The sequence below is a fragment of the Rhincodon typus genome, chromosome 3 (assembly GCF_021869965.1).
Source record: "Rhincodon typus isolate 14 chromosome 3, sRhiTyp1.1, whole genome shotgun sequence".
Taxonomy (NCBI): domain Eukaryota; kingdom Metazoa; phylum Chordata; class Chondrichthyes; order Orectolobiformes; family Rhincodontidae; genus Rhincodon; species Rhincodon typus.
The window spans coordinates 38,030,881-38,058,132 of record NC_063334.1 but is presented as its reverse complement, the minus strand read 5'-3'; the positions used below and the strand labels follow the sequence as shown (position 1 = coordinate 38,058,132).

The 27,252-nt window shown below is 39.9% G+C and overlaps 1 protein-coding gene across 1 annotated transcript; it reads right to left on the bottom strand.

Annotated features, from left to right (window-relative positions):
* Nucleotides 1-7,591: 7,591 nt before the first annotated feature.
* Nucleotides 7,592-19,123, bottom strand: LOC109937168 (programmed cell death 1 ligand 1-like). The gene is made up of 6 exons (XM_048595370.1): nt 18,777-19,123; nt 14,499-14,567; nt 12,476-12,835; nt 11,669-11,947; nt 10,340-10,483; nt 7,592-9,418 (listed from the first exon to the last, which is right to left on the bottom strand). Exons 2-6 carry the CDS (start codon nt 14,551-14,553, stop codon nt 9,381-9,383), a joined length of 876 nt encoding a protein of 291 aa, XP_048451327.1. The 5' UTR covers nt 14,554-14,567; nt 18,777-19,123; the 3' UTR covers nt 7,592-9,380.
* Between the last annotated feature and the right edge of the window lie 8,129 nt (nt 19,124-27,252).

Here is a 27,252-nt window from a genome sequence, read left to right as displayed (position 1 = left end):
CACGGTTGAGGGCGTTCTCGACCACCGAGGAGGGGAAGTTACGGTCCAAAACCTGTGTTCCCTCCTATCTGAAAGGACATGGGCAACAGATACATTGGAACACCACCCATGCAAGTTCCCCTCCCAGCCACTCACCGTCCTGACTTGGAAATATAGCATCGTTCCTTCAGTATCACTGAGTCTAAGTTCTGGAACTTCCTCCTTGACAGCATTGTGGGTGTCCCTACACCTCTCAGACTGCAATGGTTGAAGAAGGCAGCTCACCACCACCATCTCAAAGGCCATTTGGGATGGGCAATAATTCCTGGCCTACCCAGTGAGAGCTACATGCTGTGAACAAATAAAAAGGATGTCCTGAAAATGTCTAGAAACCCAACCATTATTCTCTCCAACATAATCCATGATGTCTGGTTGATAACCTTTGCCCCTCTCCCACCTCACCCCCAACATGCTCTGCACTGATTCAGTGTGTTCTTCATCTTGAAACTAGCGAGGCAATACAGCATGTAGTGCTAATATTGGAAGCTGCAGTAACATCCATCTGCTATTTCAATAAATTACACATCCAGGGAATCACTGTCACAGCCCATGCCAGACTGCTGTAAACATCAGAGAAGACATATCATGGCTTTGGGGTAGTTGACAGTAAGGCTGTATGAAGAACAGGCCTTGTCAGAGTGGGAGTATTGGACTTCATTGGGATAAGTTTCATGGTGTTGTGGTGGAGGACTGGGCACTATAGGGAACAAAGATTGGACGTCAGAGCTGGAGATTTTGGGGGTTTGTGTGATCAGTGTTCAGGGGAGGGGAAAGAGAGGCAGTGATCTGCATTTCACAGGCTGAAAGCTTCCTTGAGGGTCGAGGTGGAGGTGCTAGAGAAGGTGATGGCAGAACCCTTGTTCCTCGCGGTCCACTAGGAGTGCTAAAAAGGCATTTATCTTCCAGACCTAGCACTTATGTTTGCTGCTGGGTATCCCAGGCCTTGTGAAACACACAGCACTAAATTTAAAATCAGGCTCTGAATCACAGTGTGGGCATCCTTTTCTGCTTGTCATGAGATGTGTTATTAGAAGGCTTTTATTCTCTTTCTGACCTCTAGTTTCCCGATACACTGATGAACTTAATCATAAAATTTTCTCAGGAGTCCTTCCTAAGTTGCTGACCCTTGAGAAAGAATTCACTGAGCTGTAACATTGATGGGAAACCATCAGATTGGGAAAATGTACAAAAAAACCAGGAACTAGAATGGTATTGGGAAATTAGCAGAATGGGATGAAATAATCAAACTACCGCCACAGTGAGTAAGGGAAATGAATATGAAAAGTACCATCTAATCATTTTATGTTTCCCCTTTCTCAGAAATCTTGCTGACAGGAAGAAGTTGAACAAAATAAAACTGAATATAAACTGAGATACTGTCATTAATCTGTGACCATGCAGTTGGCTTCCCAGTTATTTGCTGCAATTGTATTGGAATTATCAATATTTAATACATTGTTCTATCAGACATGAGATTGAATAAGTGTGCACATGAACAGAAGATGTCATTTAAAACAGATGTAAATTATTCTGACATTTAAAATATACACCTAAGAGCTTGTTATTAATTGATTGTATATTTCATCATTTAATGCTCATTGATATTTTGCCTATGTAAGGATTCCTAAGAACACTGTTGCCTAGGAACTCTTTACACTCCAGTTTGCAGTATGCATCAGCCTCAAGTTATAGACTTATTCCTGCAATATTATAGAAGCTATTACAAACCACCCTTCCCAACCTAAACAAAGAACTTCTTTTATAAGGAATGTGAGGAAGGCAGTTTGCTGATCTAAGGATAGGCAGAGGTAGATATGGAGCTTGGGAACACCTACATGGAGTGGACTGGAGAGGAATGCAAGGACTTCACTTCTACACAAATGTTACTTAGGGGTCACTTAAGTGTTTGGTAATGTCAGAGCTAGCTTATCATCATCAGACAAAGGAAATGTTTACTCCTTTGACTTGGGCTAGTTTGTTCTGCAGGTGAAAGGATGGAATTCAATACGTAGCATTGCACAGTCTCTGAACATATTAATGTACAAACAAGGAACAAGAGTAGGCCACTCAGCCCTTTGACCCTGCTCTGCCACTTGATGAGATCATGGCTGATCTGATTTTAACCTCACTTTGCATTCCTCCATAATCCGAATAATGTTTTATTTGCTTGGTTATCAAGAATTTATCTACCTTTGCTTTAAACATACTTAAAGATTCTGCATCAATTACTTTTGAGGAAGGGGATGCCTAAGACTCATTACCCTCTGAAAGAATTTTTTTCTCCTCATCTCTGTCTTACCTAGATACTCTATATTTATAAACTATGTTCTAAATTCTCTCATAAGGGGAAGCATCTTTTCCGCAACCCCCAATCAAGTCCTTTCAGGAACTTTTACACTTTAATCAAGTCATCTCTGACTCTTCTAAACTCCAGAGGGCACAGGCCTAGCCTGTCTAGCCTTTCCTCATAAGGCAATCTGCTCATTCCAGGTAGTGGTCTAGTAAATCTTCTTTGAACTATATTCTTCTGTGAGCACAGCGACCAGTACTCCAAATGACTTCTCAGCAATGCCCTGTATAACTGAAGCATAACCTCTTAATCTTGCATTCAATTGCCCTCTAAATAAAATGTAGCATTCTGTTTACTTTCTTGATTACTTGCTGTAAGTGCATACTGATGTTCTGTGATGAGTTCCCATTTGTACATGGGAACGTCACCACGTGCAAATTTCCTTCCATGTCACATACCATTCTGACTTGGAAATATACCACCATTCCTTCAGTGTCACTGGGTAAAAATCCAGGAATTTCTTCCCTAACAGCACTGGGGATTCACCTAAAGCATGTGGACTGCAGCGGTTCAAGGCAGCAGCTCACCACTATCTTCTCAAGAGCAACTAGATACAGACAATTAATGCTGGCCTAGGCAGTGATGTGCTCATCCTCTGAATGCAAAGCAAAAACTCATCGTGCTGTTCAACAGTTGGTTGGAAAATAGGACTTTTTTCTCTTGACATCGGGAAGCTCCTTTCTGGCCATCTCACATGATTTTCTCATTGTGTTGAAAGACATCAGGAAGGTTTTGTCACATTTACACCTTCAGCTTTATTAAGAGGTCTAAGTACTATATTATGGTTTTATTTATGGCTAGATTCCAATCATTGCAGAACATTTAGATAAAGTGCCTTAGGTTTATAAAGCATACAATACACAAAAATACTTAAAAGATGCATTTAAAAGATTAGATTTGCAACCGCTTCTGCAAATGGTTTGGACAAGAATTCTGAACCGTTGCAGTTCTGAAGTTTGTACCTTTGGCCTTGCTTTGTGTTATTGAGTTCTCTACCTGAAGACAGGACTGAGGCACAAAGCCATGAACTCCATCATGAATGCAGCAAAAAACACATCGCAGACAGCACCCCAGCCAAAATGAGGATCAAAATGACACTAATCTGACCCACACCAGCCCTCCGGTCACCTGGCTCCCTGTGAATTCTGCATTACTATGGCAACATGTACTTTTACTTGTACGTTGTAGCCACTAATAGTGATGGTGGACTCTCCCATTTCTTTCCATCATGTGGCCGAACAGGAATCTCTTCATTCCTATGTGTTGTAAGTATTTACAAGTTGACACTCAACCTGTTTGGCTGTGTCATGAGGCACCTTTCTTGGCTGTCACATGCTGGAGTCGGAGTGAAACTCAGAGTTTCTGGTTCAGAAGCAAGGTCATCACCACATCATCACAACATCTCCTCCATAGGCCTTTATGATTCCTAATAGCCATTGCAAACTTCCACTTTTGATTCATTTCTCTTACCCTTTCTAGTGACAAGCCATATGTTGAGTTATGGGTGGCATGGTGGGTCAGAGATTAGCATTGATGCCTCACATCGCTAGGGACCTGTGTTTGATTCCAGCCTTGGGCGATTGTCTGTGTGGAGTTTGGACATTCTCTCCATGTCGGCATGGGTTTCCTCTGGGTGCTCCAGTTTCTTCCCACAGTCCAGAAGTGTAAAGGACTAGGTGGATAAACCATGCTAAATTGCCCATAGTGTTCAGGGATGTGCAGGTTAGGTGGATTATCCATGGGAAATGCAGGACTACAGGAATAGGGTATGGATAGTGGGATTCTGTTCAGAGGATCAGTTGGACTTGAAGGGCCAAATGGCCAGCTTCCACACTGTAGGGATTGTACGATTATACATGAGTTAAAATCCAATTCCGCATAATGAAAATTTAATGGATTTGTCCTTATTGATAAGAGTTAACGAGCTGGTTTCTTCACGAAATACTTTTGTTAAGCTAATGAAATAATATAATTCCCCTACTTTATTTATCACTAGTCTCTCTTTTGTTACAATTCTAGCAGTTGAAGACTTCAATTCAAAGTTTCATTTTGTATCATTCAAAATTAGTCAATCTTCTGATTCTAATAAAATCTTAAGAAGCATTGTGGACCAATTGTTTTCTTGGATCCTGTACATGTTAAAGAATACTGTTGTTCAAACAGGTCTGGCTAAGCAGAAAAATTATTGTTTAACTGCTCATAAGCCAAATAATTGAATGCATGCACCATGAGATACAAAACAGGATTTGTGCTGTTAGATATGAAAGAAGTATAATTTAAAATTGGAATGATTTATTATTTATATAATACATATTTAGTTGCAAAAGAATTTCAGAGTGCATTTCCTGTAGATGCACAGATTACTGAAAATACCAATGTAGCTTAATAGGACCATGATAACGTAACTAAAACATTGGAATTGTATGCGAATGTGAAAACCCACCAATATCCACTTTGGTAAAGAAAACCTTACCTTGTAGCTCAGGGTATCTTTAACTCAGTTGGCTGGACAGCTGGTCTGTAATATGAATGGCATTCAATGTATTCAATTCCTATTCTGGCTGAGGTCACCATGAAGTTCTTGCCCTCTTGACTTTGCCCTTTGCCCGAGGTGATCCTCAGGTTAAACAACCACCAGTCATCTCTTTGTAATGGGAGGGCAGTCCAATTGGACTATGGTGACATCACCTTACTCACTGGTGTTTAAAAGAATGAAAGCAGACCCTATTGAAACACAGAAGATTCTTGGGGGTTGACTGTGGACATGTTGTTTCCCCGTGGGAGAATCTAGAATGGAAAGGTGTAATTTCAGACTAAGATGCCAATTTAAGACAGAGCAAGAGGAATCTTTTTCTCTCAGATGGTGCTTAGCCCATGGAATTATTTACCATAGGGGACAGTCAAACTGGGTTATTGGGGTATTTTCAAATCTAATGTGGACAGATTTTTAATCAGTCAGGGAATCAAGGCTTATAGGGAAAAGGCAGAGTAGTGAGGATGAGGGTTATGAGATCAGCCAATTCTTCCACTGCCTGGGCTGATTCTTTTTTTAGGTGTCTGAAAGGAAAAGTGCACAAAGGTGGGATTGTAGTGGGGTTTGAGAAGAATCAGTGCATATGCTTATACTTTCAACAGCTTCTCTGCCAGCAGAGACTGTGGGCCAAGAGAGATGGGCTGACGGAATGAGGATTAGGTATGTGGATTTAGGCACTTCCAACAGCTTTAGCTCTGCCAGTGACAATGAGGTCAGCAGTGGCCTTTGTTATAATAGTCTATGGAGGTGAAAACATTTAGTTATGATATTTCCCTCTTGGATCCCAGTTTTCGGTTGTGTGACACTTTCTCCTGAAAGAGTGAGGGAAGTGTGTAGATAGATGTTTGTGGTGCAGTGTGTTTAGGTGATGTACTTGTCATGATTGAGTAGCTGAAAAGTGTGTGCAAACAGATCTATGTTTGACGCATTTGGTAGTGCTAAGAGTGAGAGAACAAGATGATGTTCTAAATATTGGGCAGAAATCTGGATTGGTAAAGATGTTTGGTTACTAGCTAAGTGATAGCATATGATGGATTGAATATACATTTGGGTGTACTAAGCAGTGTTTAAGAATTGCAGTAGGTAGGACATTAAAGATGCATTCATAGGTCTTGACCACAGGTTTTTCCCCTGGGCTGCAACCATGTTCCTGAAACTGAATTCCTGACTTAGCAACTCCTGATCTCCTGTTACTGCTTTTGAAGCATATGTTCCTGAGAATATAGGACATCTCACCACCATTTGTCTTCTTCCACAAAGGCTTCCAGAATAGCTTTTGGAAACCTCAGTGTTCATGTTATCCCACTGTCAGCCATTTTGTAATAACTGCATTGCATTAATCCCACTGTGTCAGGACTTCTAGCAGCTGCAATGTACCTTCCCTTCAAGATGTGCATTTTTTATTTTTCTGCGCTACCTAAACCTAAAGATAAAGATGAGTGTTTTCTGATATCTGCAGCCAATGAACTGTATGGTCAGTGCTGACTGCAACCAGAAGCCATCATAATGAGTACAAAGGGATTTAGACTCATGAGGCATGACAGGACTCCATGTCCCACAACCTGGAGAGTTGGTAGATATTTTCTAATGTGTTCAGCAATGTTATTACACACCATGGGATCAGGCAAGGTTGAATTTAGGCTTCCTGTCTCATAGGTAGGGGCATTAACAATGCACCACCCAAGTGCTTTCTAATATTGACACAGCTGGATCTTTCTTAGATCAACCTGCTCAGATGAATTGTGAAATATTTCTGGAGCAGTTGAGACTGAAAAGTGGGCCTTCCTGGTTTAGAGGCTGAGAAACTATCACTGCTACAACAATCCCTAGCACAAAAGCATGAAGTTGGTTTTCTGTCTTCATTCCAGTGAACAGGCATAGAATAGTTGCCTATTGCATGGACTGTACTTTAAAGCCCACCACAGGAAGGTTTCTAGGATGGGGGTATGTGGGTAGTTCACCTACTCAGACCTCTCTCATTTTGCAGGAGCCAGAGGAGGTTCCAGGTGTCCTGCCCAGTCTCGAGCCCATTGAAGTCCTTAAGTATTGGCAACTGGAGTGCTTCAATCCACCTCCACCACTGTTTTGCATCCACAGCAACCAGATGGAGTCCCATCAACTTTCACTGGGAAAGCCAGGATCAGGCAAGGGAAGAATTTCCTTCTGGGGCTTTGTTTTATTTTGTAGCACTCCTGACCTCACCCTCTATAAAAAGTTCATGTCCCCTTTTAACATTTCTCACCAGACTCTCAAATCTAGCACACCCCATCCCCTCAAGCTCCTGTCTTGGGACCTGCCAGTCAAACCCTGCCAAATCCTGTACTAACAATGTCTCGCCTCCATAACCACCTCTTCATAGGCTGCCTGCAGTCCTAGCAGTAGCCGCCACTAAAACCTTGTGCTGGTCATCTCAACAAACTGCTAGCCAATCAGAACAACCAGCAGGACATCCTCCCCAGAAAAGGGGCAGCAGTTCCAAAGAGGGCAAATTAACACTGAGCTAGGTGTCAAACATCTGTAGAGTCGCTGATACAAAGGTAAATGTCTTCCCAGTTGAGTATTCAGGCCTTACCATTCAAAAAAAAACAAATCTTTTCTGGGTATGACTAACATATAGTCTCCAAGGTATTTACAAAACGCTTCAAAATGAACACTGACAGTGTAATTCTTGAGGTAATTGATTTTACATTTATTTTAAATGTATATTTTTGTATACGTTTTCAAAACAATTTGTTGTTTTTCTAAATATATTTACATAACCATACAAAAAAATTGTATAAATAAAATCTATTTAAACAAAGGCAAAAATTCACAGTTGTTAATAACTTACATCAAATTGAGCTTATTCATAGAATACACAAGGTAGAATTGAGGCAGGTTAGCCAAATTTTTAAAAAAAAAAACTTGCTTAACTTTTTCTAGGCAGGAAATTATCAATCATATATGAACACTGGCAAAGAGTTCAATCTACCTTCTTGCAACTAGCACAGGGAATTTAAAATAAACAACTCCGTTTTGACATAACTGAAATTACTAAACTTGATAAAAACAGTAAAAAAAACAAAATTGCAGTCTGGCAAAATAATATGCCTACATGTGACCACACATTAGTTTACTTCATTCTACACGTCTTTAAAAAACAAACATTTTCAAAAAGTTTACATGGTATTCCAATACATGAAACTAGGTTGCTTTTGCTACTCTTTAAACATTAAGTTTCACTCTACTTCTGCCAGAACAGTCAGACTTCAAGTTCACAATTCTGAAGCTTTATTTATTGAAAACTCAAATAGTGGCCTCATGTCAGGCGTTTTTGTTCTCTTTCAAACTTTGGCTCTGGGTCTTCTTCTGAAGCCTCTCCCTGCTTGAGAGAGTGATTTTCAATGATTGTCAGGTTTAGCAATCGAGCAGATAAATATTTTTGATATTCACTGGAGGGAAGGGAGAAACTTCTGAAATAGGTACAACACCCATAACTTCACTGGGGCCCTAACTAAGATTGAAAGGTTACTGGTCTCAAAGTCCCAGGCTGGGAATGGTCACAGAACTTTGGAAGGGAGAAAGAGTAATAAAAATCTGGAGGTAGATACATGAAGCACATTCGAATTTGATTGACAACTTCAGAGATTTTGAAGATGTTGTACCAGATCCAAGCATTCAGAATGGAATTTTTCTGCTCCTCTTCTTCTTCCTATTGTGTACGAGCAAACTGCTTACAAAAATCCCCAACACAGTCCAATGCAGCAGCTTAAAACACCACTGGTTTGTGGCAGAGATACTCCTCCGATTCTGAACAGGGTCACACTGATAAAATAAATCCACATGCTGCAACTGGATGTGGCTTCAACCAACAATTAGCAATAAATTCCCCTTCCATAAATCCCTACAAAATAAACTTTCCCAGCTGTCTGGTTTCAAGAATCTTTGGCTGTTGGTGACATGATTCTAATGGGATTTTTGTCTTGTAAGTAAAGTTGAGTTGAATTTAAATAATGTTGCAGAACTTTTACTTCTGCTCATATTTCCAGGCACAATGGTAGTTTATTAGGAGAAAAATCAGCCCATACACAAGGCCTATTTTGTGAAGCTACTGGAAACCACTCCAAAGAGCATTGTATCTAGATCCAATTCCACAGGTAAGATACCAATTTCAGAGAATTATGCAACCAATTCTGTCACCATACTGCCAGACTCAAATTCAAAAACAGTAGTTTCACACAATGCACCTGAAGAGCAGTTCAGTCAATGTGCTTAGTGAGTAGAATCCTGGCAAGTTAAGCAGTTGATGGATAATTTTTAAAGTTGCATTTTCTCTGCATCGCCAACAAAAAGATGAGACTTTGTGTGGTATTCAACAGTCAGCTGGTCTTGTAGAAATATACACAATTCTCAGTTTCCAAAAGCAAAAATCACACGCTTTAGGGTTTGAAAGCATTCCCAATTTTGACAGTGAAAGCTTCATAATAATAAGCTGGTTTCAGAGGCTTTTTTGTTACCTAATCATAAAGGAGAAAACACGCAAACATTAGTAGTTATTTGACATACATTTGACTGTTGTACAAACTAATCTGTCAGTCAGACAAGGTCATGTATAAACTATTGGAAGATTTTACTTGAATACGTTAAATTGATATTGTAGTCTATTCCTAATCTACACATCCTAGAGGCTTCAAATAATCAAGATATGTTATTTAAAACTACTTTAGCTGTCTAATTTTCTCAGTAGTTCACCTTATCTCTTGCATTATGATATATGTAGATTGCCTATCCTTCTATCACTGTTAAAAAAATGTTTGCAGTCATTTACTAGATTAGAAATGAACTGGAACATCAAGAATAATAATTCAGTTAGATTAGTTCACATTGCAAATCCCTCAGTGCTCAATTATCAAGAAAGACAATTGATAGATGGCAAAGTCACTTGTCTATATAGTTTCCTACCAGGTTACTCACTCCCAGTGTAGAATAATAGTCCACCTTACCTTTGGCTTCAATAAGTTGCCATTCTAAAACCTTTTTTTTTTGGCCTATTTTAAGGGGGTTCACATTCCGTCTCTGCAGATGTAATCATGGGATCGATGACAACTGCAAGTGCAGAAACAACAAAATGCCATTTGTAAAATGAGGAGGAGATGGATCTCTTCCAAATGGAGGGAATGAAGAGGGGAGGGCAAAGTAAAAGCCAATTTTCATAGTGAAAAATGTGTTCACTCATTGACTATTTGCTACAGACCCTGCCTGGATACATTTAAATAAGGGAAGAAATATGTCTCAACTGATTTGAAATGATATTATCAACACATTAATGAAAATTCAGAAATATGGGTAGATCATTTTTCAGTGTTCATAATTCTAAAGTTCTTCAATGCTCCCTTGCATGTTTTCTAGTGACTTTGTACATGGTGGCAGTGACTTACCTTGCTCACTTTGTCTTGACTTTAGGATGCAGGATACAATCATAATGAATCCAAGTAGAATTGTCACAGGAACAACAATTGTTGCAATGAGATAACTCCTCTTCGTTGAGGGGAAAATAAAAATGTCATCTGTCTCTTCCACTTCTAAAAAAGTTAAAAGCAGTGGTAATTAAAACTTGTACACAGCAGCCTAGTTTATAAACCAACATTATAACCCAGTTTAAAAAAAGTAGCTCGTAAAAATACTACCAGCTGATACACATACAAGTACCTCTAGTTATGTAACTTATCTAAATTTTATCAGTTTGTTTTTGTTCATGTTGTTGACAAGTATCTCGGGAGACCTTATTGCATTGAAGTTGGTTTGACAGCTGGTCTGTGATGCAGAGTGTGTGGCTTCAATTCCTGCACCTACTGAAGTCACCATGAAGGATTCTCCTTCTCAACTTCTCCTTCACCTGAGGTATGGTGACCCTCAGGTTAAGCCACCACCAGTCAGCCCTCTCTCCAATGACAGAGCAACCCTATAGTCCAGTAGGACCACAGCAATTTTACCTTTATTATATAATAAGTTGTTGGTGTTTTTAAATTATCAATGTGAAATAGGATGACTTGTACATATGTAACTATTTCTTCCATTTGTTGCCTCACTTTGTTCTCTGTATATGCTGACAGTCATTTTGACAAGCCTGTTGAAATCAAATTTATTGGCTATGGGTTTCTGACTCCTAGCTAGCATTCTGCTCTCATACAACAGATTACATTGTATATTATCAGTGAACTATTCACCATACTGCTGCTTGAATAGAGTTGCTAATAATCCTTATGAAAATGCAATGGTCAGAACTATTTCCACCCTGGTAGCGGTTTCTCCATTATTGCTGCAAGTCTTGTCTCTTTATGTAGATGTAATGAGGCAAATATTCATACAGAGCACTGAGCAAAAGCAGCAGTGCTGGAATCATCAAGCCTAATTACTTAACCTCTCACATCATATAGCATTGGTGATTTTTCAGTGGCAGGCAGTCAGGTCTGACAAGAGGTGACAAAGGGCTCACATGATGTCAAGGGAATAAATAAGCTACCCTTTATACAATCAGATTTACTTTGCAGATTTTCATTGTTTTTATGTGTCTGAACAATTATTACCTTGCATTTATAAGATTAGTGTGCAAAGATAAGCTACTAAGAAAGCTTCTTAGATTCAAATGTAGTTGTACAATTTGATATTTTAATGCAAATCATCATAAATTGAAATTGCTAGCTTTATAAATTCCTTACATACTGCTTGAAATACCATTGGTCAAATAAGGAATAAAAATGACCTACCTTTAATGTGTAAAATAGCTGAAGTATTCATGTTAAGCTCCTTATTCCAGAACATACACAAATAAGCATCATTAGTCTCTGTCTTTATTCTTAGTACACTTCTGACATTGTACAATCCATCAGAGCCAGTAAAGTGGGTGGTATTTGCTGTTTCATTAATGTCAGATCCATTCGCATAATACCAGATAACCTCAGCTAAAGGATATCCTACAGATTGACAGACAAACTTGGTCTCTTTTGGTTCTTTTGTTTTGATGGTCTCTATGTTTTTGTAAGAAGCTGTAAAATAGAAAAGACACAGTGTCATTTAAACTGGCTGAGATTTTAAACGTTCTGAAGTTACTGTTCATTATTTTGCAAGAATATTTTCACTGTGTACAGTCTAAAGTATTTCAATTTAAATCAGTACAAACATTGTTTCTTTACTGCTATTTCTTACTTTTCCACTTTCAGCTTTCAACTACTAATGCTTTGAGAGATCAGTCTGGGAACTTATTCCTGAGTTACCACTTTGCGGCTAAATGTCACAACCGATAGGCGTCAACATGTGTAAGGCTCTGCCTGTGTCCTGTGGCTCCATGTGACAGCACACTTGAGATCAATGGCTCCTTGCATAGTGACTTAGAGATACAGCCTCACACTTTGGTAAATACTTTTAATCAAGTGGTTCAACACACCTCTGGAACAGGCAGGACTTGAATCTGGATCTCCGAATCCAGAGGTATGGAAACTGCATCACAAGAGCCCTACATTGTTGGCATACCTCTTTAAGAACAATTTAAATCTTAATTTTAAAAGCTTGCCCACCTGTGACTTCCAGTTCAGTCTCTTTATAATCCACTCCATTGAGATCAATAAGACAGCGGTAGGTCCCTGCGTCAGAAACTCTGACTTGGTTAATCTCCAGCACCGCACGACCTCTTTGGAGTTCATCCAACAGCAGAAAAGCTCGTTCTTGGTATTCCCGAGGTTGGGCCTGAAGGGCTGGTTCTCCGTTAATCAATTGATAAACTAATCGGGAAGTTCCATCACCCAGCACGTAATGCCAGTACACCTTTATTTGGTTTGCATTAAAGTTGGATTCAACTGGAAACTGACATTCCATTGTAATGTTATTCCCATAGGATGCAATGTAGGATGATCTGGGGGCTGTGACCATAAAAATAGCTGAAATGACAGAATGAGGAATTACTCAATGGTTCTAGATAGATACTTGGACCGAAATTTGAGATAATTTTCTTGACTGCTGCCATAATAATCGGCAGACAAGCATTAACATTATATACACAATATTTTCCAAGGTTTCTGTGGTAGACAATTAGAAGAAAACTAATGGGGTGAATTTCCATAGGCTAACTTAAGCTAATGACTCACATCTGCCCTGGAGAATAACGAATGTCTGAGATGTAAAAACAGAAGTGAGGGATATTGATTAAGTTACACATATTTGAAACCTATTAGGATCATTTAGATCCTATACAAGCCCTGGCTGATCATATATCAGTAAATGTAATCAAACTAATTCTGCTTGTGTTTATAGCTTGGTATTTAAAGGTACATTGAGGCTTCTTTGTTTTATTAGCATTCCTTTTAAACAGAACCAACCAGATAAGCACATAACATTTCTTTCCCCCTAATTTGAGCTTCTGCTACCTTTCCACTCCAATATGGCAACTTAGCATGGAGAAGGGTGTCAAACAAGCACACAATATTTTCACCAGCCTTCCTTTTTTATAAAAAGTTTTTCCTCAGCATAGATGGTTGAGTGTCAGTAATATTGCTGTGATCTGGGCATGTAGGAATTACAGTTCAATTCTCACCTAACCTGCAGACATGCTCTTCCAGTAAGAGGTCACCAGATTAGCCATTGGGAGCAGGAGCATTGAATGTTTCACCCATCACTGACACAGGGAGTGCTGATGGCTACCCAGTCACTGGTCAATAATCAATTAATTATGGACTCACTGGAGAGCAATACCAGATTATTTTTTAGTCTGTATGGCTCAGGTAGTAGACATTTGAATTGGCAAAACCACAAGTAGTGAGGTAAATGCATTGTTCAAAAAACAATGTTTTTGAACATTGAGAAGTATTCTTGTCACAGCATAATATCCTCTCAGAATGGAGACATCTCATGTTTATTGGCTTTGAGACACAAGAGGATTGATGTATGAGGACAGGTTGAGTTGGTTAGGATTTTAATCACCAGAGTTTAAATGCATGAGGGGGGAAACTCATAGAAACCTATAAAATTCTAACAGGACTAGACAGGTTATAATGCAGGAAGAATGTTCCGGAGGGTGGGGCAGTCCAGAACAGGGATCACAGTTTAAAGATAAGGGATAAACCCTTTAGGGCTGAGAAGAGGAGAAACTTCTCCCAGACAGTGGTGAGCCTGTGGAATTCACAGCTACACAACTTGTTGAGGCCAAAATATTATGTGCTCTCAAGAAGGAGCTAGATATTGCTCTTGATGCTTAAGGGATCGAGGGATATGGGAGGAAGGTGGAACTAAGATATTGAGCTTGATGATCAACCATTGTCATGTTAAATGCTGGAGCAGGCTTGAAGGGTCAAATGGCCTAGTCCTACTACTATATTATCTACTTCTATGTTTCTATGATTAACCAGCAAGCGGCTGAAAAATCTGAATCAATTGTCTATTGGTGCTTTAACAGCAGGACACGCCACAAGTCCTGATGGTTCATTAACTTATTACTTGGATATACCAAGAACTAAAAGGTTCCAACATACATTTGTGTTTTGCACTTTTTTAAAAAAATTGCTGCACTAGCAAAGTCTTTATTGGGTTAAGTGTCCAAAATCTTACCTGTCACCAAGGGTAAATGAGCTCCTAGTACAATCAGTAACAATACAGTTTTCATCTTTCTGAAGTGATCTGAAACAAAAACATGCTTTTCTTAGTTAGAAATAACAAGGTGTAGAGCTGGATGAACACAGCAGGCCAAGCAGCATCAGAGGAGCAGGAAAGCTGACGTTTCAGGTCTGGACCCTTCTTCAGAAATCAGAAACTTTTCTTAGTTAGGTTCTATTTTATAGATTAGTCATGAACTTTTTGATTTATCTGTTTGCTGAACAGCATCAAATTCTAATTAAGCACCCCATCCCACATTCTTGATGGGTTGGTTGATGCTATGGATATTAATGAGAGAGCAACAGTTAATTGGACAGTTCTCATGATTACAATGGAGGCAAGGAAAGATTATGTTGTGGAATGGAGGAGATAGAATTAACGAAAATGCTTAACTATCACTCTGTGCTTTGATCACCTTCCTATCTCCTTGCTGTGTACAGTACCTATGTGTTCAGGGGCACCATTCTACATTTTTATGTCATTGGCCTATGTTTGTCCTATGAAACTGGCTTTATATCTAAAGTTCAAGGCAAACTATTGTAACCATTATCATGAAAATAGAAAGTTCAGCAGCTGCTTGAAATCAAAATACATAAGTGTTGCATTCTTGAATGTGATTCTAGCATTATAATCCACCCCATTCAATCTTGCCTTTAAAAGGAGTAAATACAACAAAAAATCAGTGATAGCCAAACTACATTATACACAGTCATACTGGAACTTCAGAAATACCATTAGTGTGGTGAGCAAATTCAGAGACACCATTTGTACAAAGCAAAAGGTTTGCAAATGATGTTAATTCAGTCTCTCAGGTATATAACTGCACTTAATTTGGAATATTGATATCCCAGCAGCCCAAACAATACGAAGAATATTCCCCAAATTATCTTGGCCCAGACTGTGCTGTCTTTATACCGTATACAATGTTGATCACCCTAATGTCTTCTCCTTTTATTACAACATACTTCAGGTTGGTCAATGAGCAGCCTATTGCAAATAGAAAGGAGTGTGCTTTTTTAACTCCCTTAATTTAACTGGAATAGATAAATTCATCATACACAAAGTATTGTGTATTTTAAACTTTTGTTTTAGAGGAAAACTATCATTTTCTGCAACAATTTAAAATATCACTGTACAAAGTCACCAGCTGTACTACTGAGATTAATATCTGCTATATTACAGTATCTGCAGGTAAATCCCCTCTCTTTTTTTGATCTAATCAGTGTGGTAAACCTATTTTCCATTAAATTGTCTGACTTCATTATGACCATGAATGTTTTCATTATTGTTAATGGACTGTGAAGTTGCAGTCAAAGTGCACACTAAATAATAAATTTAGGATTGCATGCGGGAGTGGCACGGGGCGGTACTGCTGCCTCCCAGCGCCAGGGACCTGGGTTCAATTCCACCCTCGAGTGACTGTCTGTATGGAGCTTGTACATTCTCCCCGTGTCTGCATGGGTTTCCTCCGGGTGCTCCGGTTTCCTCCCACAGTCCAAAGATGTGCAGGTTAGGTGGATTGGCCATGCTAAATTGCCTGTAGAGTTCAGGGATGTGTAGATTAGGTGAGTTATAGGGAAATGGGTCTGGGTGGCTGCTCTGAGGGTCGGTGTGGACTTGTTGGGCCGAAGGGCCTGTTTCCACAATGTAGGGATTCTATGATCTATGCAGAAAGTCAGAACCATTTATTAAAGGGACACGGTTTTCAGCTCACTTGCATTTTCATAGTGCATTGAGTGGGCCTTTCTTCTAAATACTGAAGGGCAAGGATTTTTGTCCAGTACCATTTACAGCAAAAATTATTCATAATTTTCAGCTGCTACAGCATATGCTTTTAAATTTCCAAAGCAGCTGTTTACGACCAACTCGTCAGCAGGGAGAAAGGGTGAGTCAGAGTTGTATCTTGTCAGAGTGTATTTAAAAAAAAGTGTTTACTCAACTTTTTTTAAGTTTTGAGCCAATGCCATATGCTTTGGGAGTGGGAATGAATTGTATTGCCATACAAATTTTCCATGGAAGCCAGGAAAGGCATGCAAGTATGGTTGATGTGGCAATTAGCCAGATTAAAACTAGGTCAGACTGGCATTTTAATTGGAATCCAAAGTAGTAATGTTTCCTCTCTATGTAAAATTAGAAATGAAAAAGAAATAAGTCTAAAGAAGGTGAGAACCAGTAGTCGGTGCAAGCAGACTTTGTTACACGGAAATGTGAAATTAAACAAACTAAAAACTTTTAGATCTTTCAATACTCCAGATTGTACTGGAATTCACTGAAGTAAAATCCAGAACTGTCATTGTTTCAATGAAACACGACCAGAAATAGGAGTAGCTACTTGGATTAAAATGTGTAATATATCCATTTTTATGCTAAACCATGAGACAAGGAGGAAAGTCTAATTATACTATTGTCTTTGCATATTGCATTTGCACTGGATGACAAACAATTTTAATTGAAATAGTTACGTTTGATTCTTGGGCTTTATTTCAATGTATGTTATAACATAGGCAAAAGAAAACTGGCTCTGTAACCAGAAGTAGCAAATTGTCATTAATTCATAGTTGTAATAGTGTGCAGAAGATCAGTCACAGAGTTAACGTAACAAGGTAATTTCACAGTAACATTTTCTACCGCCAGATACTATTACGACATTAGTATATAAAACCAACCATATACAATCCATTGAGTCTGAGTATCAATGATACAGCTGCTAAAATACAACTGCAGTATTCATGAACCACCATAAAAATTCTGGAAAAACACCCAAAATGCACAATATTTGTTGTCCTAAACAAACTTGGACTCTGCTGTTGCCCTACAAGTCCATAATTGATAATCCTGATCGTTGCACCCAGTGTCCAAGAAACACAGGTCCAGCTTAATTCTGACATTTCAGGCCTAGACCCTTCAGAATTTTCTGAAGGAGGGTCTAGGCCTGAAACGTCAGCCTTCCTGCTCCTCTGATGCTGCTTGGCCTGCTTTGTTCATCCAGCTCCACACCTTGTTATCTCAGATTCTCCAGCATCTGCAGTTCCTACTATCTCTCCAGCTTAATTCTGTCAGTTTGGAGTGGTTTATTGCAAATGTGGCTAGAATGTGAACAATAGGTACTCAACCCACCCATTTGCATCTCATCACAGGAGGAGGAATAGACTTTTTCATGCTAATAACACTGCAAACTTCAGTCCTGGTCCTTCTTGTTACCAAGTGTTCCCTGACATTTATCTCATCAGTAGGTCCTGTCCCAGTCCAAGCTTTTTTTTTACAGAGGAAGCTGGAAGTACGAGAATGGGGAAATACCTCCATCTACTTTGGCTAGTAGTGTCCAACCAATAACATTCTCCCCCAAGCGTCACGCGTCGCTCCAAGACTGACGTCTAGAATATGACCACATCCGAAGCATCATTTCTTATCGTTGGGAAAACATTACGTGACGGTGAATGGGTGCGGGAGCAAGTGGTGTGCAATGTTGAGTGCAATGCACACAGGTCAGTTTAGTACTGGGCAACGTGGTGTCCCATAGAAATTTGAAATTTAACAAAATAAAGTAATTGGACCCTTTATTAGAAGTTCAACTGTCACTGTTATTTTAATACTTTGTAATGACTAAAGTACATGACTCACATTGAGAAATACTAAATTAGTAATTTAATACAGCAAGAACATTCAATCTCAGATCTAAACACCTCAGTCAATTTGAACTATATTTTTTCTATCAAGGGCCAAGTAAATGTTGAATTACATTATATGAACACTTAATTGTACCTACAGTAGTGTACATACAATATTGTCAATTACTGCCTTATACTGTGTGGCGATTAACCTTGCTATGATCCATTACTATTTCATGTGCACAAGTACAGTCATTTAAACTTGGGAATGGTGGTACTCGGCTGCATTCCCACGCTTAGTATCCATTCCCATCAGCGGTGGTAGAACAAAGGAACTATCGTCAACACTGCCACAGATGGCAGTAAAACGCTCAACAATTCCTATTTGTATTAATTCCTATCAGCTCCTATCTGTATTTTAAAAAAATCAGAATCGCACACTAAACTCATTTCATTGAAATCATAAAATGACTACGTTTTCCTCCATAATCACACGTTTCTATCACCAGCTTGCTCCTTTTAAGTACTGTTCCTTTGTCAGCAACTAATTCTGATTTGAATGTGTAAAAAAGACACACTAAAGTATACACATTGAGGACATATGCGGCAGATTAACCTATCTTACCAGCTCTCCAGTTAATGTTTATCAGCAAGTCACCAGTTGTATCTCCAATGTTCACGAACTGAACCTCTGGCTTTCTCTATATATACGTGGTAGAAATTTCCCACCTTAATCGGTCACGTGTTAATTCGGGGTTCACGCCGCTGGTAAAATCAGTAACTGTTGATCATGCGGTTCCTCGAATCGTACATCTCACAACAAGACGAAATCTGACTTCATTTGGGATTTATACGTGTGCTTTAAGCGGCAAGCCTTCGCTTTCCTTATGAGCTGCAGCTTTGTCTGGGAAGTATCTGATTTCTCGGCAGTAAGTGAATAGTTCTGTCCCCTCCCGCCCCACGCTCACCACCTCCCCCTCCAGGGGCTTGTAGCTCAGTGGGTGTCCGCACTCTGACTCAGTCTCCAGTTGATGTAGACTCGCGAATCCCCCGAAAAGTTGAATGAATGTTTGGTCGACAGTTTCGGAAATAAGTAAATCAAACTGAAGTTCTCCAGGCTAAGACCAAAAGCAAAAGCTACAAAAATTCAACCATGAAAAGTAGTCGACCTTAAATGTTAACTTTGTCTCACCCACAGAGGGTGGCTTACCGTCTGAATTATTCCAGCCCTTTCTTAGTTGAGTTCTCCCATTTGGTGTATTTTGTTTTTTTTCAATATATGAAGTTCTCCAGTTACTGGTTCCCTTGAAAATTACATCACTGTTTGGTCTCCTGTTGCCTTGTTCCCTTCTCCAACAGCGTTCTAAAAAGAATCTGGAAGTTCTATGGTACCTAAGTCCATTCACTCATCCAGTATCATGTCCAGTGGTTGTCATTCAGCTAGTGTTCACATTAAGGGCACTAGGATTAGTACCAATTGATCCTTACAATGCAAAATTTGACACCAAGCTTTGTTAGCCAGTTTTAGGCAAGGTTATCAAAAGTGTGTTTAACTTATGTAGTTTTTGAGGAGCATCATAAAGGAAAAAAGGGATGTGTTGTTGCAGTATATGAGAAATCTGCCAAGGTTACAGGAGAATGGTGCAGGTTAGAGATGACAACAGCATGGATGAGGACTTCAGCAGCAAGGAAGTTATCACGAGTACCATGGGCTGAGCTAATGAATGTAGTGAAGATGGAACTGTGTAGTCTTTGTAATGATATAGATATGATAGGAAACTCATTTCAGGATAAAATATGGTACTTAGTTTCTGAATGGGCTTGTTCCATGTCAGACGATTGCCAGGGAAAGGGATGGAGCCAGTCACTAGTGAATGGAATCTGTGGTGGTGATCAAAGGCAGTGGACATTTTCCAATATGGAAGTGGAGAAAATTTCTGCTTGTCTGGTAATTAATACCAGAAAAGTAATCAGATGGTTTAAAGTCAGTACATATGAACTGGAAGAGCAGCCATTATAAGCAATACTCTGACTTTGATGGATCCATCTCGGAACCTGACACTGTTTCCACCACTGATTGTATTGTCTTCTGGCAGGAGAGATGGCCACCCTGACTCCAGCCTTTCCACGGTGCAGTAACTCCTGGCTCAACAATGAAAATGCAGACCCTGATTTCCTTGAAATCTGCATGTTATCATTTCAGTAACAATTATCAGAAAAACAGCTTCCTAGCTGTCCATCTTTTCCCATGTTATTATCCATATTTTGTAACAATGCCATAACTGCTCCTTCCTCTGGGTTTGTGCGGTATCCATATAATGTATAGAAGTGCTTCAGAATATTAATTGGCATCATCTCTTTGGTGTCTAGAAATAACACTTCTCATTGTGTTCTTTTAATTTTCCTGACAGCTTAATCAATATATTTACATTTCAATCTTGTGACTCTTCATTTTACCACAAGGGAGAGTTTCAAAAAATTAGTTACATCAAATTATTGTCCCTACCATTTTGACACATGGAATCAATTCCATCATTTTGTCCTCACTTTCCATGCCACCCCTCCCATGTCATCCTCATTCCATGCCATTCTATCCCTGCATTCTCTTCCCTCTCTCCCATGCTATCTCCATCACAGTCTTGCTCTCTCCATCCCTCGCATCAATTCTATCCCATCTCTTACAGAAACAACCTCTCCAGTCAGGGTAACTTTGTTTGAGTGGCCCCATTCTGCCGTTTTTGGTCTCCAGTGTCACCCTCCACCCTCCAAATAGTCTCCAACTATTAGCAGCTGTATGTGTGACTCTGTATGCACCAGGCATCACCAACTAAATAATCCGACCCATAGACCTACTCTTTAAACTAATCAGTCAAACAATCCAGGCAGATAAAAATTCAGTCTTACAATTACAGATGTTAACTATTTTAACTTCTTCAACACATTACATTCCTAAGGTACAACTACCCTTTACAAAAACCTATTCTTGTTACATTGCAATGTCTGGTTTCTGAGGAGATCTTCTGGCACAGTTGGGAGTATCCCAGCCTCCAAACCAAAAGTACCACCCTCAAATCCCATCTCAGGGCTTTGATGGTCAAGTTTACACCATTGACTAAACAGGATGAGTCTCAACTTGCAAATCTGTCTGGTACATACCAATAACAGATGATAGGAGTCAGAGAGATTCCTGGTCAGCCACATCATGGAAGAGACTGGAGTCCCTACTGTCATTATCCATTGGTCTGACACTACAACATGAATGTAAAAGTGCGTGTTGCCTCAGTAATATGCACTATTGAGTGAATAGTAACACATACTCATTTGATTTTTGCAATATATACAATTACATTCCTCTGCTCACTTTTTAAAAAAATCATTTTTGGAGGATCCTGTATTTTTCCCAATTTCAATCGCTTGTTACACTGCAGGAATTGTACAGTTCATAATGTTCTGGCATTCTTCCAATACAGGTCGAATAGCAGAGTCACAACTGGTCTCTCTCGTTTACAGAAAAAAGAAAACCATGGAGGCAAAATATTTTATTTTGTTTCTTCTTAGATCTGGGCAATGCTGTTAAGGTTACATTTATTTCACATTGCTAGTTTCCTTGACAATGGCACACCTTGCTAGGCTATTTCAGACAGCAGCAAGCACCAGCCGTGGATCTTTGGACTGGTAGCGTATTCACAGCTGACCATTTTATGATTCTACATGATTCAGTTAAAACTGAGTAAAAGTTTTGTTGTATCAGTAGGGAAAAAAGAACACTGTGTTTGTTATCAGGAATAACAGTCTCACTTGTGGAAATCTTGCTGAACACATGAAGTTTGGCAGAAATTGCTGTGCTACTTTTTCTCATTTGTTACATAATAGGAAATTAATAGGAAATACCAAAAGACTAACTCTAGATTTACAGTAACTTATACAATTGAATATAGTACCAATATTTCCAGTTGATCTGCTGCACCTGCCTGGGGCCACATGTCCGAGGAAGAAGGAAGAATCAGTGGGATTAATTATTACTTTAAATTAAATTTGTATAACTGGCATATATTTGAGAAGTGAATTTCAACACTTAAATATTAGTTATATTTTGGGAAGAAGAAAAGGAGGTTGCAAATTCTTATGGAAAATAGAGCTGAAAAGGGGTAAAGTTAAAAGGCTATTTAAAAATCGGATTAGAATTTATTTCTATCAAAATGGAGTTGAGAAGTAGAGAAATTATACTAAACTTTTATTGAACCTTGGTTAGATCACATTGGTAATACTGTACACAATTTTTGGTCACCATAACATAACACTGATATGAAGGCATTGGAAGATTTACAAGTATGGTAGCAAATATATGAAATTGAGGGGCTATTCTTATAGAAGTAATCAAAAATTAGACTTTTGTATGAAAGACGAGATGAAACATTTGACTTTGGGATGACATTTAGGCTCCATAACCTTGCCATCAGAAAACCTACCTGATTGCAGCATTGTAACATCGCTCATTCCTACCCCAGTTCCGGCAATTCACCTGTCCCAGATAGTTAATATCTCAAACTTAAAACTTGCGTTCAAAACCCTCCATAGCATCCTACCTCTGTAAATTCCTTCAGTCCAGAAACCTTTGAAAACATTGCAGTCATCTAACTGTGGCCTCTTATGTATTCGCAGAGGCCTTCCTCCCACCTCAACCACTCACGAAAGATGGTCTTTTAATTCTCAGTAGCATGATTTCTGGCTTGAAAGTGGGCACTGAACCTTATGGCATATTGATCAGCTGTGCATAGATGGAGGTGAACCTTTTCCTCATCCTTAGGCAGATGGCCCTGATGGCTTGCACTCTGAGTGAAATGATTCAAGTTTCTTACATGGACGGAGCAGCTCACTGGAAAAGGAGAAAGATCAGAATGCTCACATAGCAGATCAGTCCATTTATCACCTGTTATATACATTTATTCACACCATTTGACTCATACTGCAGATAGCTTCTATTTTGAACTGGAAGAAGATAAAGGCATATAAGCTGAGACTGGCAATGGCCTTGACTGTCGCTATCGGTGTGCTTCAATCTAAGAGGCTTGATGCTGCTGTGAAGTAGTCTTTTTTTTGAGTCAGACCTGACAATCCTCTATTGTTTTCATATATCCAGCTAATGGATTTAGTTGGGGTGTAATGTTGATGGGCTGGTTCAGGTGCCAACTAATCTGCTTGATTTTTGTTTTATTCTTGTTTTCATCCTGTTCAATGAACTGCAGTAAGAATGGAGTAGTGAAATCAATCCCAATTCCAACTGAATGTTAAAAAAAGGCAGTAAACTATAAGGAGCTTTCCTCTTAATGCACAAGCACGTGGCTGGTCTGTGCTTTCTGTTCTTTACAGTCAAGATTAGTGCTAATGGCTGACAGGAGAGACCTGAGCAACATCAGTCTGTCCTTATGTGAATACCATAACAGTCATTTTAACCTAACTAGCTGGGTAGGAGATTGACAGAGTAGTGTTAATCTTAGATTTTTCATGCTGTCCAAATTTACTGTTCAGCTCATTGGGAAGTAATTTAGAGGTTATATAATGGATAAAGTTTGAAGTAAATTGTCCCCCATGTAATTATGTGAAAGGTTCAGCCAGATTTTGTGACAACAGCTTCAGTGCATATAAACATTTTAGTTCTGAATTGCTTCTTTTATAATCAAGTAAATGGCCTTGAATTGATAGTATCCTTGTTCTGGCTCTTTCCCACCAACTCAGGCTAAACCTATATATGAACATACAAAATAGGAGCAAAAGTAGCCACTATTCCTGGAGCACAGTTTCTGGTGTATCATTGCATGTGTACACATACAAGTGTAGCCAGCAGGCTGCTGGGCTCCCAGGCCTAAGAATTGGCCAACCAAGTGGAATTATGGGATCTGAGTGCTGAATAAACTCTCTGCAAACTCCAGACTGTCTGCAACTGTAATCAGATGACTATATCATGGTGTGAATGAGAACATCTGAGCCTAACTATTAATGGACACAAATGTTACCTGATATCAGCGGACACAAGGGGCACATCTGTATATGAACCCTTCCCTACAGAACAGTATCTGGCTTGGTAACCCTGGAAGTGAACATCAAAACTATTTCTGATGATTAAGAACTGCACTCTGATTGGAGGGCTCAACAAAACTTTCTGGAAATATGCCAGAAAGGTATAACCCTGGGTTTTGCCTTGGAAAAGTTGCAGAGTCTCCACTGACAGACTGAAGGCACTCAAGGTGAAAGAATACCCTAACCAGGGAGTTTAACTGCAATGTGAGAGCCCCCCGTTTCCCCCCCCAACAGAGAGAGGGAGAGACCACTTTGCCAGCCTGTCTCCAATTTCAAGTGTGCATGGGAAGTGTTTCTGGGAACCTTGGGTAGTTAGAAAGAGTTGGGTAACTTAATGTTGAATAACTTGCTTATATTTGATTACTGTATTGGTTTAATGAAGTTGCAACTGTTTTATTGGCATTGAACTGCCCACATTCTCCACTTAGGACGCATGGTGGCTCAGTGGTTAGCACTGCTGCGTCACAGCGCCAGGGACCCGGGTTTGATTCCACCCTTGGGCAACTGTTGTGTGGAGTTTGCACATTCTCCCCGTGCCTGCATGGGTTTCCTCCGGGAGCTCCGGTTTCCTCGCACAGTCCAAAGATGTGCTAGGTGGATTGGCCATGCTAAATTGCCCGTAGTGTTCAGGGATGTGTAGACTAGGGGGATGGGTCTGGGTGGAATGCTCTGAGGGTTGGTGTGGACTTGTTGGGCTGAAGGGCCTGTTTCCACACTGTAGGGATTCTATTAAAAAACTTGAGCCTGTTTATTGGCTTAGAAACCACAAGGTACTTGGGTAAACATATTTTAAACAATATATTGGTTGAAGTGTGCAGATGTATGTGTTTTGTCAATGAGTACACGAGCAATTTGCCTCCAGTTGCAATTTGCAAAGTTAAAAGAACATCTGACTGCATGACTGCCACAGCATAGAAGAAAATGCGGTAAACTTTAAGGAGCTTTCCTCTTAATGCGTAAGAATGTGGCTGGTCTGGGCTTTCTGAGGCTATGGGATACTGGGCCTTGCAAATTTGATGGGGCTAATATTCCTTAGCAGTACTTGGAATACCTTTGACCTGGGCTTATAGATCAGGAAAAATAACACAGTGTTCAGATCAAAAGTAAAGGAGAGAGATTTAGCGAGAACAACTGCAAAATTAGTGTACCAAATTTATATTATCAGTGACCATCATTGATGCAGAGATTGGTTGGGTTTTATGATGAAAATATTAAAGAAAAATGGTATTTCAAAAGTGAATTGAATTAATGTTTACATTTTTGAGAAGATTTTCTTTTTTACTTGAACTTCTTTTGCTTTTCAAATATTTTCCCTACAAACCATGTACTTGGCAGTGCACAGGTTGGTCTGGTTTCTAGCAATTACGACACATGTCATTATATTACATGAACCCAAGAGAGTCAAAGGGCAAAATGGTCTTCAGACTACCAGTATGCTAGTATTTTAGTGAAGGGCCATCCTTACAACCTGGTCCACTAAATTATGGGGACAGACCTGTCTTGTTTTCCCTTGAATATGTATGAGTAAGCAGGGATCCAATTCACATGTTTAAGATGACAGGACAATTTGATAGCATAGACAGGTAGAAGCTATATCTGCCTTGGAGAAGTCCAGATCAAGGAGACTTAGCATCAAAATTTGAAGTAGGCCATTATTTGAGAACAACATCAGAAGTTGCTGGAAAAGCTCAGCAGGTCTGGCAGCATCTGTGAAGAAAAAGCAGAGTTAATGTTTTGGGTCCGGTGACCCTTTCTAAAGAACTGGGATGCTGTTCGTAATTCTTCCAGAGGAACCTTGTGAGATAAAATTTAGGGACACTACCATAGAGACACAAGGACGCCACCACGGTATTCTATTGCCAGGAAATATGGCAGGCAAGACAAACTGGAGTAGTTGATCACATCGAGAATGGGAAATCCAAAACTGCTACGTCTAATGAGAAATGATAAGTTCCGGCCAGGCTGACATCAATTATAATAATAAGCAGTTCCTTGCATTTCAACTTGTGACCAAACAGATCGCTTCCCCAATGTAGTTTTTCGGATATTTGATTAAAAAAAAGTTGCCTGACGTAGCACTGTGTGTACTCGCACGTAATTTTTCGGGGTCTGGGCTCCTTCGAGAAATTTCCAGCGTTGTCACTTGAAAATAAAGGAATCCCGAAGGTAACAGGGACTAGCCCAATGTTGCGCTATAGCGGAGTATACATTGTGTTTTGTCAGAGTTCGGCGGAAAAGACACTTGCAACTTGCCTCCGGGTAAATTGTTATGATCTTGGTCATGATACTCAGGGCGGAGGCCTTGAGCTAAAACCAGTTTCCGTACGGGAGAATACACACGGATCGGTCCGATATCCGCCTACGGCAAGTTACCCTTTTAAATCATCGAGTGGTCTGTGGGAAGGAAGTGAATCGAGAGAAAGAAATGTGTGTCAGGACCGAATAAACGGCCAAAGAAAATCGAACTTTTGTAAAGGAAGGAGGCGCCAGAAACAAACAAATCTAAACAAACGACTGTAAATGCAATCAGAGATAGTAGGAACTGCAGATGCTGGAGAATCCGAGACAACAAGGTGCAGGGCTGGATGAACACAGCAGGCCAAGCAGCATCATAGGAGCAGAGAGGCTGACGTTTCGGGCCTAGGCCCTTCATCAGAAAAGGGAGAGGGGAAGGGGGTTCTGAAATAAATAGGGAGAGAGTGGGAGGCGGATAGAAGAGGGATAGAGGGGAGGATAGGTGGAGAGGAAACAAACAGGTCGAAGAGGCGGGGATGGAGCCAGTAAAGGTGAGTGTAGGTAGGGAGTTAGGAAGGGGATAGGTCAGTCCAGGGAGGACAGACAGGTCAAGGGGGCGGGATGAGGTTGGTCGGTAGGAGATGGAGGTGCGGCTTGAGGTGGGAGGAGGGGATAGGTGGGAGGAAGAACAGGTTAGGGAGGCAGGGACGAGCTGGACTGGTTTTGGGATGCGGTAGGGGGAGGGGATAGGTCAGTCCAGGGAGGACGGACAGGTCAAGGGGGCGGGA